This window comes from Schistocerca gregaria, chromosome 2 (genome assembly GCF_023897955.1).
Source record: "Schistocerca gregaria isolate iqSchGreg1 chromosome 2, iqSchGreg1.2, whole genome shotgun sequence".
Taxonomy (NCBI): domain Eukaryota; kingdom Metazoa; phylum Arthropoda; class Insecta; order Orthoptera; family Acrididae; genus Schistocerca; species Schistocerca gregaria.
In genome coordinates this window covers 194,144,261-194,164,529 of record NC_064921.1, presented here as the reverse complement: position 1 = coordinate 194,164,529, position 20,269 = coordinate 194,144,261, and the positions used below count along the sequence as shown (strand labels likewise).

General features: G+C 45.0%; 1 protein-coding gene across 1 annotated transcript in view; it reads left to right on the top strand.

The window, feature by feature from the left end:
- The window catches only part of LOC126336661 (protein Wnt-1-like), a 175,172-nt gene that overhangs the window by 133,306 nt on the left and 21,597 nt on the right, over positions 1 to 20,269 (top strand). The window contains exons 3-4 of the mRNA XM_050000602.1: positions 13,100 to 13,276; positions 16,139 to 16,356. Coding sequence (XP_049856559.1) covers positions 13,100 to 13,276; positions 16,139 to 16,356 — 395 coding nt within the window. The remainder of the gene's footprint in view (positions 1 to 13,099; positions 13,277 to 16,138; positions 16,357 to 20,269) is intronic.

Genomic DNA, 20,269 nt, shown 5'->3' with positions numbered 1-20,269 from the left:
CAAGGTCGTGGCATACTGTGATCACCTAGCATAATTGCAAGGGATATCGAAGCCTTGAAGAATAATTGTGCTGCATTGGAAGGAGCAGCGCGTAAGCTAGGACTGGAAGTTTAGACAAAACAATGTATATGACGATGAGAGATGGTGCTGGCGAGAGAGGAAAGACTCCAATAAATAAAATGGGAAAGAGTACTAAAAAGTTTACATACCTAGGCTCGGTAATGACAGAAGATAAAAGGAGAGCAGCAGAAATTAATGAATTAAAGGTTCGTTTACTAGCACACAATTGTTGCGTAAAGAAGCATTCCATAAAAACACTGACCGAGAAAAATATCGCAACACCAGAACATAATTACATCTACGTCTACTTTTATACTACGCAAGCCACCCAACGGTGCGTGGCGGAGAGCACTTTACGTGCCATTGTCATTACCCTCCTTTCCTGTTCCAGTTGCGTATGGTTCACTGGAAGAAAGACTACCAGCAAGCCTCCGTCCGTGCTCGAATCTCTCTAGTTTTACATTCGTGATCTCCTCGGGAGGTATAAGTAGGGGGAAGCAATATATTCGATACCTCATCCAGAAACGCACCCTCTCGAAACCTGGACAGCAAGCTACACCGAGATGCAGAGCGCCTCTCTTGCAGAGTCTGCCACTTGAGTTCGCTAAACATCTCCGTAACACTATCACGCTTACCAAATAACCCTGTGACGAAACTCGCCGCTCTTCTTTGGATCTTCTCTGTCTCCTCTGTCAACCTGACCTGGTACGGAACCCACACTGATAAGCAGTGCTGAAGTATAGGTCGAACGAGTGTTTTGTAAGCCACCTCCTTTGTTGATGTCCTACACTTTCTAAGGACTCTCCCAATGAATCTCAACCTGGTACCCGCCTTACCAACAATTAATTTTATATGATCATTCCACTTCAAATCATTCCGCACGCACACTTCCAGATATTTTATAGAAGTAACTGCTACCAGTGTTTGTTCTGCTATCATATAATCACACTATAAAGGATCCTTCTTCCTATATATTCGCAGTACATTTGTCTATGTTAAGGGTAGGTTGTCACTCCCTGCACCAAGTGCCTATCCGCTACAGATCTTCCTGCATTTCGCTGCAATTTTCTAATGCTGCAACTTCTCTGTATACTACAGCATCATCCGCGAAAAGCCGCATGGAACTTCCGACACTATCAAGTTCAGTGAGATGTTGATAATGGCAACTTTGTCTCCTAGGACGCATTGTGGACTGACATCCACTCACCACGTCCAGTTTCAAAGATAACTAACGTTCACGACCGTTACAAACCGTATTTAAAGCAGACATGATTTGCATCGTTATCGCCAGTATATTGACTGGTTGTGTGATATCGCCTGCGCAAAATATATAGATATAACAACGATGGCAGGTGTATTACTGTAGTTGAACATGAATGAAAATCTCAAACGGATGTTAAGATTAATGTAGATATTTATAGAAATGTACCTCTGTTTCTTCGGCAAGTAAATCGGGCATGCTGACGGGTATATGAAGGTCAGTTTTTACAGGGGCCCACCATCTCGCACGATGTCAAAATTACGAGAGAATGAGTTGCCGGGGCTTAGCAAAACAGCCTCTCGCGTCTCCTGCCATTAAGATCCACTCACCAATGCCAGACGGCTGTTCGTGCCACAAATCTGCCACCCCGGCAGCGCGCACGGTCGCCGCTGCCCCTCGGAAATATACATACACAAGTCGAAACGAGGTTCCCACAGCGGAGAGCAGGTACGGGTACAGGTTCCCCCGCCCGTTAACTGCATTGTCTTACGAAGCACAATAGACGCGCGCTGCGCCTCGCCGTTATGACTCGGGACGCTAATAGCCTGCGACCGATGCTTTATGCCCGGCTGAAATGGCGCGCAGCACCGCACAGACCGGTTCCGCCGCTTCGCGTATCGATCTCCCATCGATAAATATCGCTGTACGTGTCAAATATAATAAGAGTCTAAACTTTTTCTGCCCCCCTCGCGGCTGGAAATACACAAACATAAGTCAGCGGGCGAACAAGCCATTCCCACAGAGCGGCGCGTGAGTTGTATGCGTGGCGTCGGCGACACGGCTGCGGCCGGCGAACAGAATGCGTGCTGCCCGGCGCTCTCGGTTTCTTTACTGCGAGCGTAAATTCGCCGCCTCTTATGTTCTCCACTGCACTTCACAATGGAACACAATATCCAGCTTGTAACGGCCCATTTAAGACTCGGACGGATACTACCGGAGTATGCCTCTCAGCTCCGCCATAAAATTTTCGAGACACGCTATTCGAGTAAGCCAAACAAATTCTCGAGTCGTAAATCTCGCGCACAGATACGTAAATCGAGGTCTAGTCGTATAGGGCCACTTTATGCCTTTCAAAGTGAGTTCACTACATGCTCAAAGTAAGTCATTACAGGCCACTCAACTGCTGAGCCCTTTATATTACTTTTCAGTACTGTATCTCGCTTAAGGCCTTCAAATAACCGCAGTTACCTGAGCTGACAAAAGTGGTGGGGTAGTGATAAGCGCATTCCACAGATGGCGGTAATAGCGCGTACACAAGGTAAAAAAGGACAGTGACTGCCGGAGCTGTCATTTGAACTCAGGTGATTCATGTCAAAGAGGTGTCTGATGTACTTATCGGCGCACGACTGCTCGCCGATGCGGCCGAGCGGTTCTAGGCGCTTCAGTCTGGAACCGTGCTACTGCTACGGTCGCAGGTTCGAATCCTGCTTCGGGCATGGATGTGTGTGATGTCCTTAGGTTAGTTAGGTTTAATTAGTTCTAAGTTCTAGGGGACTGATGACCTCAGATGTTACGTCCCATAGTGCTCAGAGCCATTTGAACCATTTTGTGCACGACTGACTTCGGATGCGGGATTGTAGTTGAGACTAGACGCATGGAATATTGGGTTTCGGAGTGTGCCGAGAGTATCAAATTTGAGACACTGCCTGCCGACGGCCTTCACTTTACAATTGAGAATCGCGGCGTTTTCGTATAGCTGTCAGTGCTAACAGACAAGCAACACAAGGTGAAGTAAGCGCAGAAATCGTTGTATAATGTATTCATTTGGACAGTGCAGTGAAGTTTGACGTTAATGGGCTATGGCAGCAGGCGACCGAGGATATTGCCTTTGCTAAGAGTACGACATCGCCTGCAGCGACTCTCGTGGGCTCATGACTACATCGGTTTGATCCTAGACTGGAAAACTATGGCCTGGTCAGAGGAGTCCCCATTTCGGATGGCAAGAACTGCGGGTAGGGTTCGAGAGTGGTGCAGACTCCACCAATCCATCGACCCTTGTTGTCATTAAGGTACTATGCAAGCTGGTCGTGGCTCTGTAATGGTAAAATGAAATGATCGTAACCCATGCGGGGTGTTCGGAATTGCAAGTCGTTTTTAGCTGACGCCATTGCGGCGACTTGCGAGTCAATGATGATGAAATGAAGATGAAGGACACACAACACCCAATCATCTCAAGGCAGAGAAAATTTCTGACTCCACCGGGAATCGAAACCTGGACCGCATGCTTGGGAAGCGAGAACGCTACCGCAAGACTAAGAGCTGCGGACTCTGTAATGGTGAGGGCTGTGTTCACATCGAGTGGACTTGCTGCTATGGTCCAGCTGAACCGATCATTGACTGGAAATGGTTGTTACTTGGAGACGATTTGCTGCCATTCATGGACTTCGTGTTCCCAAACAAAGACAGAATTTTTATGGATGACAAAGCGCCGTGTCACTGGGCCAGTTATTCGCAGTTGGGTTGAAGAACGTTCTGGAAAGTAGGAGCGAATGATTGGGTCACCTAGGTTGCTCGATATGAACCCCATAGAACAGTTATGAGACATAATGAATAGGTCATTAGTGCGTAAAAATCCTGCATTGGCAACGCTTTGCAATTATGGGCACGTGTAGAGGCAGCATGGCTCAAATTTTCTGCAGAACACTTCCAACGGCTTGTTGAGTCCATGCTACGTAGAGATGCTGCACTTGTTTTGAGTCATCAGTCTTCTGACTCTTTTGATGAGGCGTACCACAAATTCCTCTCCTGTGCCACCTCTTCAACTCAAAGTACCCCTTGCAACCTGTTTCCTCAATTGTTTGCCGGATGCATTCCAAACTCTGTCTTCCTCTACAGTTTTTACTCTCTAGTGCCATGAAAGATGTTCCCTGACGTCTCCCTTTACGATTCTGCGCAGAACCTCCCCATTCCTTACTTTATCAGTCCACCTAATTTTCAACAAAATGCATCAAAATGTTTCGACTCTCTTCTGTTCGGGTTTTTCCACAGTCCACTTTTCGATACTATACAACGCTGTGTCCCATACGTACATTTTCAGAAATTTCTTCTTCAAATGATGGCCTAAACTTTGATACTAGTAGACTTCTCGTCGTCAAGAACGCACTTTTGACCAGCGCCAGTCTGCTTTTGTTGTCTTCATTGCTCCATCCGTTGTTCGTTATTTTGCTGTCTAGGTAGAAGAATTCCTTAACTTCATCCACTTCGTGCTACTTCTCATTACTTTCGTCTTCCTTCGAGTTATTGGCAGTCCATATTACGTACTTATTAGACTGTTGAGTCCATTCAGCAGATTTTGTTGTTCTTCTTCTTCACTTTCACTTATGGTAGCAATGTCATCAGCGAATCTTGTCGTTGATATCCATTCACTTCACATTTTAATCCCATACTTCCACCTTCCTTTTATTTGCGAAAGACTACATCCCTGTGTTACACCTTTTTAATCAGAGTACTTCGTTCTTGGTCTTTCACTCTTACTTTCCCCTCATGGGTCTGGTACATGTTGTATTACCCATCTCTTCTTACTGCTTACCCCTATTTTTCTCAGAATTTCGAACTTGTTGGACAATTTGACATTGTAGAACGGTTTTTCTAGGTCGACAAATCCTACGAACGTGTCTATTTTTCTTTAGTCTTTCTTCCATAATCAACCGCAACGTCAGAGTTGCCTCTCTGGTGCGGTTACCTTTCCTAAAACCAAACTGATTGTCATCTAATACATCCTCAATTTTCTTTTCCATTCTTCTGTATATTATTCTTGTAAACAACCTGGATGCACGAGTTGTCAAACTGATTGGGTGAAAATTCTCGCACTTGTCAGCCCTTACAGTCTTCAGTATTCTGAGAGAGATGTTTTTCCGGAACTAAAATGTTATATCGACAGACTCGTACGTTCCACACACCTACGTGAATAGTCATTTTCTTGCCACTGCTCCCAATGATTTTAGAAATTCTGATGGAATGTTATCTACCTTTCTGCCTTATTTATCTTAAGGCTTCCAAAGCTCCTTCAAATTGTGATTCTAACACTGGATCCCTTATCACTTCTATACCAACACTTGTTCCTTCTTCTATCACATCACACGAGTCTTCCTCTTGAATGTACACTTTCCACCTATCCACTCTCGCGTCTGTATTTAACTGTGGAATTCCCATTGCACTCTCAGTTTTATCGCTCTTGATTTTAATTTCAGAGGAGGATATGCTGAGTCTGTCCTTCCGACAATCATTTCATTTTCAGTTTCTTCACATTTTTCACGCAACCATTTCGCCTAGTTTCTCTACACTTCCTATTTAAAATGACTTGTATTTCTGTATTCCTGAATTTTCCTGAACGTTTTTTACTTCCTTCTTTCATCACTCAACTGAAGGACATCTTCTGTTATCCACAGTTTCTTTGCAGTTACCTTCTTTGTATCTGTGTTTTTCTTTCCAACATCATTGATTACCCTTTTTAGAGATGTCCATTCCTTTTCAGCTGAACTACCTACTGATCTGCTCTTTATCGCAGTACCTGTAGCCTCATAAAATTTCAAGCGTACCTCGTGATTCCTTAGTACTTCCGTATCCCACTTCTTTGCGTATTGATTCATCTCTACTAATCTCTTAAACTTCAGCCTACTCTTCATCACTACCACACCGCGGTCTGAATCTATATCTGCTCCTTGTTTGCATTACCATCCAATATCTGATTTCGGAATCTCTGTCTTACCATGATGTAATCTAACTGAAATCTTCCCGTATCTATCTAATAACTAATTAATGACAAGTGACTATTGCAGTATACCGGGAGATCAAAAAGTCAGTATAAGTTTGAAAACTTAATAAATCACGGAATAATGTAGATAGAGAGGTAAAAATTGACTCACATGCTCGGAATGACATGGGGTTTTATTAGAACAAAAAAAGTATTATTAGACACGTGAATGATCTCTTGCGCTCGTCGTTTGGTGATGATGGTGTGCTCAGCTGCCAGTTTCGTCACGCTTGGCCTCCCAGCTCCCCAGACCTCAGTCTGTGCGATTATTGGCTTTGGGGTTACCTTAAGTCGCAAGTGTATCGTGTTCGACCGACATCTCTAGGGATGCTGAAAGACAACATCCGACGCCAATCCCTCACCATAACTCCGGACATGCTTTACAGGCTGTTCACAACATTATTCCTCCACTAAAGCTGTTATTGAGGAATGATGGTGGGCATATTGAGCATTTCGTGTAAAGAACATCATCTTAGCTTTGTCTTACTTTGTTATACTAATTATTGCTATTCTGATCAGATGAAGCGCCATCTGTCGGACATTTTTGAACGTTTGTATTTTTATTTTGGTTCTAATAAAACCCCATATAATTCCAGGCATGTGTGTCAATTTGTACCTCTCTATCTACATTATCCCGCGATTTATTCTGTTTTCAAATTAATACTGACTTTTTGATCAACCGGTATATATTATTTCAGAAAAACCTTACGATGCAGTTGCAGCCGCCAAATAACATTCATACGACATGGACAAATTTAACATCCTAGACATGCCGCAAACTTCGTGCATTTGTTAATTTCTACACACAGTAAATATCGTCGGCCCCAAAATTGATCCTCGCGGTACACCCTTACTATGTACCGATGCGGTGCTCTCCACGTCAAGGAAAGACGATAGTGCTGTTGTGGATCGTTGAAGACCTGTGTGCCCAGCCCGCCCCAGGTCGGCCACAGCGAGCGCTCGAGCGCCTGGGCTGCGGCGGCGACTGTACCCTCGCGGCCCGGCCTGAGTTATGGATATCGTGCTAATGGTGGCGGCCCCTGAGCCTGCCCGCCCGGGTAATTACGTCATCACGATGACCTGCGGCCGGCCGGCCGATCGCCAGGGACACTCGCCGTCTTAATAGCCGGCCCGGCCCGGCTCGGGTTACACGGCCCGGCGCGCGCACGCGCGGGGGCCTACCTCCCACAACTCCGCCGCCACTTTACGGGCCGATCTCTCTGCCGCTGCGACCGTCTGCGAGCCCACTGGAAACCGCTAGTGACTTGTCCCGTGTGTCGGCTGCAGCCGGTCCACTCTGAGCTCCGCACTGTATCAGCATAAAGCACTCGGCAACACAACCACCACAGCAACAGATCCTTCCTGTCGAATGCCTTTCGAATGTCGTCGCCGCCGCCTTAAATCATGGGATTAAGCATCTACTTGTTTAGTCTTCACAAATACACTGAGGGTACAGAAGTCATGTGATGTCCATATGGACATATACATGAGGTATTATCGCGTTGACGAGGTATAAAAGGACACTGCGTTGGTGGAGCTATCTTTTGTATTCCGGTGATTCTGTAAGTAGGCTGTTTAGGTTTTTATGTTGGTAACGCCACGCAGCGCTCTGTACGAAATTCACTGACTGTGCTGTGTGCAGTCTGTGGCTGGCTGGCATTGTTGTAATATTCGCTATTGTAGTGTTGGGCAGCTGGATGTGAACAGCGCGTAGCGTTGCGCAGTTGGAGGTGAGCCACCAGCAGTGGTGGATGTGGATGTTTGTCCGTCAGAAAAAGGAAATTTGTAACACTGGATGTCATGAACTGACATATGACTTTTGAACACTATTAAGGTATTAACAGAATTAACAGATGTCTGAAGATGGCCTTGTAAGCCGAAAACCGGTTAACAATAAAAGTAATATTGTAGAACAAAAGCAAACTGGTGCTTTTCATTTATTACTATTAAGCTAAATACATTGTTTGTTCTCCATCAAAATCTTTCATTTGCCAACTATGCCTATCAGTAGTTAGTGCCTTCAGTAGTTAGAATCTTTTATTTAGCTGGCAGTATTGGCGCTCGCTGTATTGCAGTAGTCTGAGTAACGAAGATTTCTGTAAGTGATTCATGTAAGGTATAGGTCATTGTTAGTCAGGGCCATTATTTTGTAGGGATTATTGAAAGTCAGATTGCATTGCGCTAAATATATTGTGTGTCTTCCGATCTGCTGAGTAGTATATTTAATAAATCAAACGTGGGCTGGAAGAAAAATAAAATATCAATGATGTGTATGTGCGGACTGGATCATTATTGATGTGTAATATGCAGACTGGATCGATGAACGAAAATTTGTACCAAGGCCAAGATTCGAACACGGTTCTTCCGCTCACCAGACAGATGCACTGAGCACACTGGCACGGTGGCTTTGTACAACGACATGGACTACCCTAGCACGCATCCCTCTCAGTCCAAATTCCCACTAACTCCTTGAGCCCACTTGGTGTTCACTCGAAATTCGAAGATCATTGCAAACCCTCTGCGACTATATTGGAATAACATTTCAGTGTCGAACGAAAAGAGGGATCCTACCTCAAACCCAGACATTGCTTCTTAATTCAAATCACACTATATGGTTCCAGAGACTTTTTCAGTTCTCAACCTTATGTGATGTATACATGCAGACTAAAGGGATGCATGAAAATGTGTACCAAGGTCAGGGTTCGAAACTGGGCCTCCTGCTCACAAGGCAGATGGGCGAACCGTTAAGCCACACTGGCATAATGGCTTTGCACAACTTCGCAGACTACCGCAGCACGCCTTTCTGGTCAATCATAGGCGTTTGAGACTTGTTAAGGACCGAGCGAGGTGGTGCAGTGGTTAGCACACTGGACTCGGATTCGGGAGGACGACGGTTCAAACCCGTTTCCCTGCATCCTGATTTAGGTTTTCCGTGATTTCCCGAAATCATTTCAGGCAAATGCCGGCACGGCATGTTATCTAATTTGGAGGGAATACCAAGTGGGTTGAAGGAGCGAGTGGGAATTTGGACTTTCTTCCTTATTCCGATGGAACAGATGACCTCGCTCTTTGGCCCCTTTCCCAAAATCAACCAACCAGTTTATAAAGGTCTTGATTCGAGTAAAGCATATATGCCCGGCATTCAGGCAGAATCCCCGTTTCGTTCGATGCTGAGAGGCTATTCCAACACATCTGGAAAGCCTCTGCAACGTTGTTCGAATTTATGCGGAATACCGGATGGTCTGCGTTGTGAAGGGAATCTGGATTGAAGATGATGGTGTGCTGGGGTGGTCTGTGCATTTGTGCAAAGCCACTTGCCAGGGTCGCGTAGTGGTTGACGCATCTGCCTAATGAGCAGGGGACCTGGGTTCGAATCCTGGCCTTTGTACAAAATTTTCGACGTGCTTCAGTCTGAAAATATACATAATAGATGTTTCATACTTGAAAAGTTCACTGGAACCAAATTATTTGAAAAATGGAACACTTTAGCGCCGACGTTTCCAAGAACGTTTCCCGACGCACCATAGGAACCGGGTCACTCGTGAGAAACCGTATAACCATTGGCGATATCAAATATCGCCGAGTATCGAGAAAAGGCTCGTGAGAAGAGAGGGGTGGTGCCGTGGCAACTAACAGTGGGAGGCGCTGCGGTATTGCGTGGCTATAATTTCAGGACGCGCCCGCTGCGTCGGGATTACGTTTCGGCACGCCCCCTGTCTGTTTGTTTGCGGTTTCCTGGCACATTGTAGGCCGGGGCCGCTTCCGCCGTATCGGCTGTCCCTCCTCAGGTGGGCGCTCGCCGGCCCTTTGAAGGGCGAGTGGTGCGCGCCTAATCTCGCGAGTGCACCCTGCACTTACCCCTTCCCTTTGACCGGCCCTCCAAAGGGCCATTGTCTCTGCACTGGGCGAGGGCGCACGCTGCTGTTTAGCGGCGAGTTGTGTGTCAAGACGGCTGGCTGGGTACTTGCCACCGCTGTGCTCCACTCTCATCGCCTCTACTGGGGACTGGTGATTATGCGCGCGCCAGGAGCACCCATTGTAAGCCGGCCACTGGTCATGCAGCCCATGATCAAAGGCCGTCATTAAGCTGCGCAGGCGGAGGGGGTTGGGGCAGAGGTCTCAGTGACGAAAAGTCTTTATTCAGGACGGCGGCCGCAGGTCACCACTAACTCTGCCGTCTAAGAATCCGTTTCTCCGTGCTTCCTGTTAGCACTCAAGACAATGGTACTACTCATCCCGTCCTGTTTTTGAGTACCCACGTGTCTAGTATTACGGAAGCTATCACCTGATCCCTAAACAGTTGTCTTCTTTCCAGTGTTTTCCGTATGTTCCTTTCTTCACAGATTCTGCCGAGAACCACCTCATTCCTTACTCTACGAGTCAACCCAATTTTCAGCGTTCTTCAATAGCTCCACATCTCAGTCGCTTCGATTCTCTGATTTTCCAGTGTTCCCACAGTCCACGATACACTCCAATACACTGCAGTGCTCCAAATGCATATTCTCAAAAATTTCTTTCTTGGGTTAAGGCTGACGTTTGATACTAACAGACATGTCTTGACCAGTAATGGCCTATTCGTCTGTGCTGGTCTGCTTAGACGTTCTCCTTTCTCCTTGCTCCGTTGGACACGTATTATTTTGCTTGCATGGTAGCAGAATTCCCTCACTTTGTCTACTTTGTGGTCCCTTATTTTCATGTGAAGTTTACTGGCAAAATCCTTTCTTCCACTCCTCAGTGCTTTCGTTTTCCTTTCGAGTTCTGTTGTGTGTGCCCACCAGACTGTTCATCCCATATCACGGGTCTTGAAATCCTTCCTAACTTTCACTGAAGATGGCAATGTCAGCAAATACTTTTGCCCTGAATTTTAATCCCACTCAATAAGCTTTCTTTTATATCTGTCACTGCTCCTGAGTAGAAGCGTTGAACAGTACGGTCGGACAACTATATACCTGCCTTACACCATTTTTACTCAGAGCACTTCGTTATAGGTCTTCCATACCTATTGTTCCTTCTTGGTTATTATACATATTGTGTATGATCTGTCTTGTCATATATCTCACTCTGTTTTTCTGAGAATTTCGCATCTTGTACCGTATTAAATTGCCGAAAGCTTCCTCGAGATTGACTAATTCTGTGAACGTGTTTTGGTTTTTCTTAAGTCTTGCTTCCATTAACAATCACAACGTCGGAAGGGCCTCGGTCGTGCCCTTACCTTTCCGAAAACCAAACTGATCCTCATCTTCAGATTCTTCCACGTAAATACAGAATGCTTATATAAAGGTAGTCAAGATTCATCGATTTTCATTAGTATCACCATTTAAAAAAAGTATGTATTGATGAATTTGAAAGCTATCGGGACATCAATTTGCCAAATCACGCTTTTCACGTGCTGCCAGTAACAATAAACAGAAGGACAGAAATGAAGGCTGAATGCTTACTGGGTGGAGGTAAGTTTGGTCACAGAACGGGAAATAGTAGTGGAAGAGGAGTTCTGACATTCCGATTACTAAAGTAAGGAACATAGAAAAAAAACTGAGGATACATTCCTAGCATTTGTGGACCTAGAGAAAGGCTTCGACAATGTAAAGACGAAAAAGCTTGGGAATATACAAAACACGTCTCCATGTTAGTATTTACCAATTGCTGAATGCGTTCTGGCGTTTCAAGTAAGGCTTCTCTTTATATCGTTTTTGCCCATATCTTTTGGTCCTACTGGAGCTAGGAGCTTATAAACCCCACAGTGCTGATACTCAAAAGGTCTGTTGTTTCTGTGCTAGATTTTGATGACATCAATCGAGGAGTCTGGTAGGTGATCGTGCTCATACACACAAACATCCACTCTGCGCACTTATTGTGTCCGGAAACGCTTAATTTACATGTTAGAGCTCATTTTAGTTTCGTCAGTATGTACTGTACTTCCTCGATTCACCGCCATGCTTTCATACGGGATACGCTACCTGTGCTGCTAGAACATGTGCCTTTAGAAGTACGACACAATATGTGCTTCATGCAAGATGGAGCTCCTGCACATTTCAGTCGAAGTGTTCGTACGCTTCTCAACAACAGATTCGGTGAGCGATGGATTGGTAGAGGCGGACCAATTCCATGGCGTCCACGTTCTCCTGACTTCAACCCTCTTGACTTATATTTATGGGGGCATTTGAAAGCTCTCGTCTACGCAACCCCGATACCAAATGTAGATTCTCGTTGTGCTCGTATTGTGGACGGCTGTGATACAGCACGCTATTCTCCAGGGCTGCATCAGCGCATCAGGGATTCCATGCGACGGAGGGTGGATGCATGTATCCTCGCTAACGGAGGACATTTTGAACATTTCCTGTAACAAAGAGTTTGAAGTCACGCTGGTACGTTCTGTTCCTGTGTGTTTCCATTCCACGATTAATGTGATTTGAAGAGAAGTAATAAAATGAGCTCTAACATAGAAAGTAAGCGTTTCCGGACACATGTCCACATAACATATTTTCTTTCTTTGTGTGTAAGGAATGTTTGCTGAAAGTTTGGCCGTACCTTTTTGTAACACCCTGTATTTGTCCAATGAATACGCGTTTATCATCTGCATTTCTTCTTGGTGTACCAATTTTAATGGCCAGTAGTGTATTTAGAACAGAGCATGTAAAGTCATTACAGCGAGAAAAAAAAATAGAATAGTCTGAAATTGTGTTTAAAGTTTGTTGGAAGTCGCTAACAGAAAGTGTTTTCATTCTCCAGTGCTACACGAAAATAGTCTGAGTAAATGGCGCGGCGAAAGTTATGTATCCTCAAGAAACATACACAGATTCTAGGTTTAGTACTTGACTTACTGTGTTAGACCTTTAGCGTAAGTTTACACATTGTAGAGCGTAGGTTATGGCATGCTTAATTGTACGAAGCAGTGAATATGCAGTTTTCCCTTCGTGATACGGACACTGCTTCATAGTAGTAGCGCCGAGTAGTTATAGCTGAACGACATTTTGCTGTGAGCACATAATGAGGAGGCCCGTTACGCGGTGTGGGTCGTGTTGCAGGCTGCCGGGAGACGGCGTTCATCTACGCCATCACGAGCGCCGGCGTGACGCACGCGATAGCGCGCGCCTGCTCCGAGGGCAGCGTGTCGGCCTGCTCGTGCGACCACAGCTACGCGCACCGCGGTCACGCCCACGCCAAGCACCCTCTGCCCGGCACCGCCGCCGCCGCCGCCGCAGGTAAGGAGCCGAGCCGCCAATACGTCTCCAGAAAAAAAAATCTAACAGAGGAAAGTGTCCAAAGCCAGACACCCTCCCCCCTCTCCACTTTGCTTTTGATTTTTTTTAAAACAGAAAATAGTAGACAATTGTTTGTAGCATCCCAACAGATAATAATTCCGTAACCTCCCAACAGTAAAAACAATGTAATTATTTATTTCATTCACATTCAATGTAACTTTCCAACAGATAAAAATAGTTATGTATTGCACTCACATTGAGCGTAACCTCCCAGTAAAAAAATTGCGTAACCTGTCAATAATAAAATGTGACTAATCTCTCAATAAAATTGTGGCTCACTTATAACCTTTCAATAATTGACTCTGAATTTAAACTGGTAAATTTTACACGTCAGCAGTGTTGCGCCGTGGCCCTGGAAGATCATACTGCATAAATTGAAAATTCTTACCTCAATAAAGTCGCCGGATAACGCGTATATATCTGCTCCTATATGAAACTAAACTTTGCTGGCACAGCCTTGTGCAATGCTGGCCGATAGATCTGTCATGTATAAAAGAAACGACAGATTTTTCTTTACAATAATCAGGATGACCATGGATCGGAGAAATTAGTAAATTATTAAAATTGAGATCAATGATTGCGAGAAGTTAATGTTTTTATGAGAGAGATTATTATTAAGAGATTTTTTTAAAACGTTTCACATGGGACCTGATACAATAGCACATATGCGCGAGGGTGCTTTTACCTTCTGCTACAATGCTCAGGCTCCGCCACCGCTCCCCAAGACCGGCCCAGTCAACACGACTCATGGCGGCTGCTGCTGCTGCTGCTACTACTACTACTGCTACAGACACTGCTCTCTGGTCTGAGATACTCTTATAGCTTACATATCGCAGGCAGTGCGTGAGCAGTCCATCGAAATTACATCTGCTCGAGTGCGCTAGCAACAAATTCCTTAATCATGTACCTGTTACATGTTTCAAAACCGTATCATAATTTTAATATAATGTTATGCACCACTTACGTTTTACTCTTAGAAGCCTTAATTAAAACGGACTCCCTTTTAAAAAGAAGCAAAAAGCACTAAACAAGATTGGACATAGGTACTGAATAAGAGAAAACATCTTATAGTTTCAAAGTAGGTTTAATACTGCATCTTCCAGAAAGTTAAAGGATGTCTCTATGAATGGCTGCGTGTTGTGTTGTCCTTAGGTTAGTTAGGTTTCACTAGTTCTAAGTTCTAGGGGACTGATGACCTCAGATGTTAAGTCCCATAGTGCTCAGAGCCATTTGAACCATTTTGTCTCCATGATTCCTTTGCTTAATCCAATTGCTCTTCCGTACTATGTTCCTGTAGGTTTTCATTCTAACAGTTGGGTTAATATTTTCGTTAAACGTCACGAAACCAAATTTCCACCAGCAATTTCGCCTTTGAACGGGTATTAACTGTTATTCCCCTTGGACAACTGTAATGCCATTATTCACAATTCCTTATTAGTAAGTCCAAAGAGAGAAACTTCCATAGCAAGACAGTACTATACAAGATCTTTTTCGAAATCTTTACTCGAACTGTAGGTCCGCCTGTTTTGTTTTTTGCTGCTTCCTCTGGGGTACCGTACTTCATGCTGGACAGCCTCGTAAGGGTTATTTCTGGATCATTAAACTGCTTACTGACCTCCTTCCAACTCATTTTATTTTTATGGACTACGTCAATAGCTTTAGTCATTTTAGAACGACTCCACTTTCTTTAATCAACCTTCGCCATTATCCTCTTCGAAACTGCACTAGAATTCCAAAAGAATAAAAGTGTGTACTAATACGAGAGATTTGAAACATTAAGTAAGGGGTCTGGTTTAAGCAACTACAGCGTATATTTTGTTAACCATATATCTGAATGAGACCGTTTACTCATAAAAACTAAGATTTGAAACTTATTAATCAAGAACAGACACATGTTGAATGGCTTATCTGCCATAACGGAAAATGTAGTACAAGGCAGAAAAAAGATTTTCCATTGTCAAAACATGTAGCCTACTGGCAAACATAAATAACGAGTGAGGCAGCAGTCCGCGCCGGAGTGGTGCAAGCCTGACCTACGACATGTATTGGTTCCGCTAGACCTTAAGAGAATACACAGCGAAAAACCTTGGGACCAACTTTAGGGGGGTAGTCAGGTTTTGGACACTAACATCTACAATGTATATTTTATATTCCATTAAAAAATGAATATTTGTGAGTTCGTCTTCTATGTGTTCCTATACCATTCATACGATGGCGATGAAACATTGGTGACTTATTGTTGCGCATACCTGTGAAGGTTTCTGTTGGGGTCAGAGCCAACTACCACCCATATGGATGGAAATGAAAAGACAGTGACATAGCAAGTTAATTCAGGAACGCTTGGATTAATTTCAATCAAATTTTGTATCCATATGATTCACAAATTTTGTTGGTGTACTATATCCCAACAAATATACAAATATATTTGCCGACGTTGGTTGCCGATGTAGTGGCATTAAGTGTGTAACTGTGCACCTGTATTTGAGTGACAGCTACAAAGTACTCGGGCAACATAGTCCAACATAAGAAGCTTCAGCCTTCTTCCAAATCTAACGCAAATCTTCCGTCTGCTACGTATGCTACTATGAACTTTTCTCCCATCAATTCTGACTTAGATCTATCCTGTCCTGATTTTAATGTATGACATAGCTCATGCTATTTTTACTTAAAACCGCACTAGTGGCAGTGACATGAAAGAGCAGTAACACACTTCTCTCACAGGAGATGATATTCCAGTGAAATCTGTGGAGTTTTCGACTGTCCAGAGATGTCAGGTGAGTGGTATTGTTGTGGTGCTCGCAGGAGCGGGTGGGCTGCTGTCGGCAGCGCCTGCGGGGACGGGCGTGGCGGCGACCGGGGGCCGCACCGCGGCGCAGGCGGCGGCCGACTGGGAGTGGGGCGGCTGCTCCGACAACATCGACTACGGCTTTAAGTTCTCCCGCGAGTTCGTCGACACGGGCGAGCGCGGACGCTCCCTCCGGGAGAAGATGAATCTTCACAACAATGAGGCGGGCCGAGCGGTGAGTTAACCAACTCTCTCTCTCTCTCTCTCTCTCTCTCTCTCTCTCTCTCTCTCTCTCTCTCTCCCCTCCCCCTCCCTCCCTCCCTCCCTCCCTCCATCCATCCATCTCTCTCCTCCCTCTCCTCTCTCCTCCCTCTCCTCTCTCCTCCCTCTCCTCCCTCACCCCTCTCTCTCTCACCCCTCTCTCACCCTCTCCCTCACCCCCTCTCCCCCTATCCCTCTCTCCCCCCTCTCCCTCTCTCTCCCCCCTCTCCCTCTCTCTCTGCCCCCTCTCCCTCTCTCTCTGCCCCCTCTCCCTCTCTCTCTGCCCCCTCTACCTCTCACTCTCTCTCTCTGCCCCCTCTACCTCTCACTCTCTCTCCCCCTCTACCTCTCTCTCTCTCTCCCCCTCTACCTCTCTCTCCCCCTCTACCTCTCTCTCCCCCTCTACCTCTCTCTCCCCCTCTACCTCTCTCTCCCCCTCTACCTCTCTCTCCCCCTCTACCTCTCTCTCTCCATTTCTCGATACATTTCTTTCCACTTCATTTAGTTGACTCATTTATGGTGTCAACCTCTTCCTGTCTTTTCCGAGTGGCTTCATAACCGCACAGTAAACATACTCCATCAAACATAAAATTCAATTAAAATTCAAATCCTCAAGAACGTCTACGAATTAACTGCGAATTTGATTTCCATTCTCAGTTTCTTACACCTAAATATGACAAGATTGTAATACTATGCTCTGCCTGAATTCCGTTATCCATGACGGTAAACGTAGGCAGATTGTCTGTCATAAAAGTTAAACCATAGTACATCTTCAACTCCTCCTTCACCTCCTCTTCATCCTTCACCTTAATTCTCATCTCATCTTCCTTGCAAACAGGGCACTTTCGTCGTTACGGAGCTTCCCTGATTTTATTTATACAAAACTGCCCTTTTTAAGTGATCAGATCAAAAAATGGTTCAAATGGCTCTGAGCACTATAGGACTTAACATCTGAGATCATCAGTTCCCTAGAACTTAGAACTACTTCAACCTAACTAACCTAAGGACATCACACACATCCATGGCCGAGGCAGGATTCGAAACAGCGACCGTAGCGGTCGTGTGGTTCCAGATTGAAGCCCCTAGAACCGCTCGACCACAGCGGCAGGCTAGTGAGCAGATCGCTTCCTTTTATTTTCATATAACCAGTTCCAGGCCACTTGGCCATCTTCAGATCTTTCGTTATAATTATGGAGCAATTTGTCGATATGAAACTGTTACTTCACTATGGTGACACTTATTCACAACTTTAACAAATAATTTGTAGATGAACCGCTGTCCCTAAACTGCTTGTACGAAAATAAAGAGAAACAATCAGCAGACTGAAATTTTACGACTTTCTCTTGCTCCTCCCACTCCAAATAATGCTCCACCATACCCATTTTCCCATTTCTGGAAACTGTAATTGAAGGAACACTGTCAGGAAGACCTGCAAGAGTAGGCAGAGTAATGTGGGCCGCAGCAGTTATGTAGAAGTGGAGTGGCAAGCGACAGGAATGCAGCAGATAAACCTTACTGATGATGATCAAAACGATGACAACAATAACATCTCAAACACTAATTGCACCAACTTCTTTGGTGAACTGGTTGATGGACTATGGCAGTGTCGTTGCGAGACCATATTCTTGCACGAGTAACATTTTATATGGCACAAGCTCTCCCCCTCCTCCCTTCCCTCCCTCCCCCCTACCTCCGTCAGACATGAGTTCCATTTTCTTGGGATCTTGGTAATACCTTTAAAAATAAATTGGTATTCAGTGATTGTGTAAGTGTTATTTTTGTAATAAATGAATATCACATATTCCTCGATAACAGAAATAAATTACTGAACTCCCGTACTTAATATTAATAGAAATCTGTTTAAGGTAATTGCTGTCATTTTTAAAAACTTTTAGTGAAGACTTTAAAAATTACACAAATTACATTCTTCTAGCTTAAAAAAAATGTGCTGTCTTTTAACGTGAGTTTTTTGAAAGGACGAAAAATATGAAATTTCTATTTCCTTTCAGTTTAGAAATGGAAGTATTTCGATGTATATTTTACAAGTTATTTCACTTTTCAGTGGAAAGACTACTATAATAATACAAAAAAATCTAATTTTACATTTAAGTGTTAGGCATAAGACACAACTGCGTAAGTTGGATGTCACATATGACGAAAATTCACCAATAAGCAGATAAATTTTATAAGTTTTGACATGAAAGTATCTAAGATCGATAAATGTAGCCAAATTTTTGCGAGTGGAACTGATAAGGAAACCAGAAATTTGCGTGTGATATGAGATAGCAATACTTTGTGAATAAAATCGCGATAGTTACTAACTTCCGCAAGGTAACGTAAGCTTGAGAGAAATTGTAAGCCACTTAGGTAAGGAAACAGTCGAAAGCTTACATTTCAAACATAATACACTAAATTGCACAGTAACAAATACCGAAGTCAATAACCGCATATTCGTGACTGTCTCGTAAACAGCTGCTTCGCGTCCACATGTTTAGTGTATGCTTACCCCTGCGTCAGTTTTCGCTACAGATTTTGCACTAGAATTATTGTAGCGCCGCAAGCGGCTGCTTGTGTGGTTTGGCCCTTAAACCGGTCCTGGGAATGGGGTAGAAATGAGTTGACTGATATCCAACAGCTGTTACTGTTCCTGTTTCTGACTGGGAGGTCAATCAGAACGGGGGTGTTCACACCTCGTGTGCATTACGACCGCCGTGTGGACCCCAGCGCAGCTCGCTCGTCCATTACTTACGAGTCGCACGAGAATAGTGAAGGAGGGACTGCGTGCCTCGAGTCGCGCAGTTCATAGCACATAATAACGGAAGTGTCGCCTCGCTCCGCTGGGTGAGAATCGTCTGGGGTGCGTACCTGCCGCGCCTGAGGCGGAGAGGGGCGCATTCCTGCTGCGACCGCAGGTGGAGAAACAAATTCTATCGACGCGATAATCGATAGCCAGCGAGCACCGGCACCTGCCCGCAGCAAAGTTCTCCAGCTGACGGCGACCGTCGCACTATACTCGAAACGCTGTCTTGCCTTTTTCGTCGGAACAGTGCTAGTGGAGTAGTCTCTCTCTCTCTCTCTCTCTCTCTCTCTCTCTCTCTCTCTCTCTCTCTCTCTACCACCACCACCACCACCCCCTCTCCCACATGCTTTGTGTGTGTGTGTGTGTGTGTGTGTGTGTGTGTGTGTGTGTGTGTGTGTGTGTGTGTGTGTAGGTGAGGAGAAAGTCCCCTCCCCTCAAGGGGGACACCTGGAATTATACAAGAGAAACGCTCTTGTGTGTGGCCCTTACCTGCTCTCAACAGCGTTCTCGCTTCCCACGCCCGGGTTCCCGGGTTCGATTCCCGACGGGGTCAGGGATTTTCTCTGCCTCGTGATGGCTGTGCCTTGTGTGATGTCCTTAGGTTAGTTAGGTTTAAGTAGTTCTAAGTTCTAGGGGACTGATGACCTTAGATGTTAAGTCCCATAGTGCTCAGAGCCATTTTTGCTCTCAACAACGACAAGCCCTTTCCCGGACATTTAATGACACTTTCAGACCAGCTGCAGCTGGTAGACTCTGATCCTGCCCCAAACTTTTTAAGGATACACTTTGATTCTGCTCCCAGAGGGCACGCACTCGGAACATACAGAACCATCATTGGATTTTCCAGGCAACGGGTCCGTGGTTGCATAACACAGGATAACGACGCGCTAAGGTGGCACTGTAGTTGAAGTAGCTATCACGAAGTTCGCTAGGAATGCATTAACAAAGCGGACTCATTCAGAAACCCTGAAGCGGAGGTTCAGACCATGCTTCTCTGCAGTACGGTTCAGAGCCGTACGAGAAGTAAGATATGGATTCGTAAAGATAAAGAAAAAAAATAGCGTTGTGCGTTAAAGAGATTCGCGAC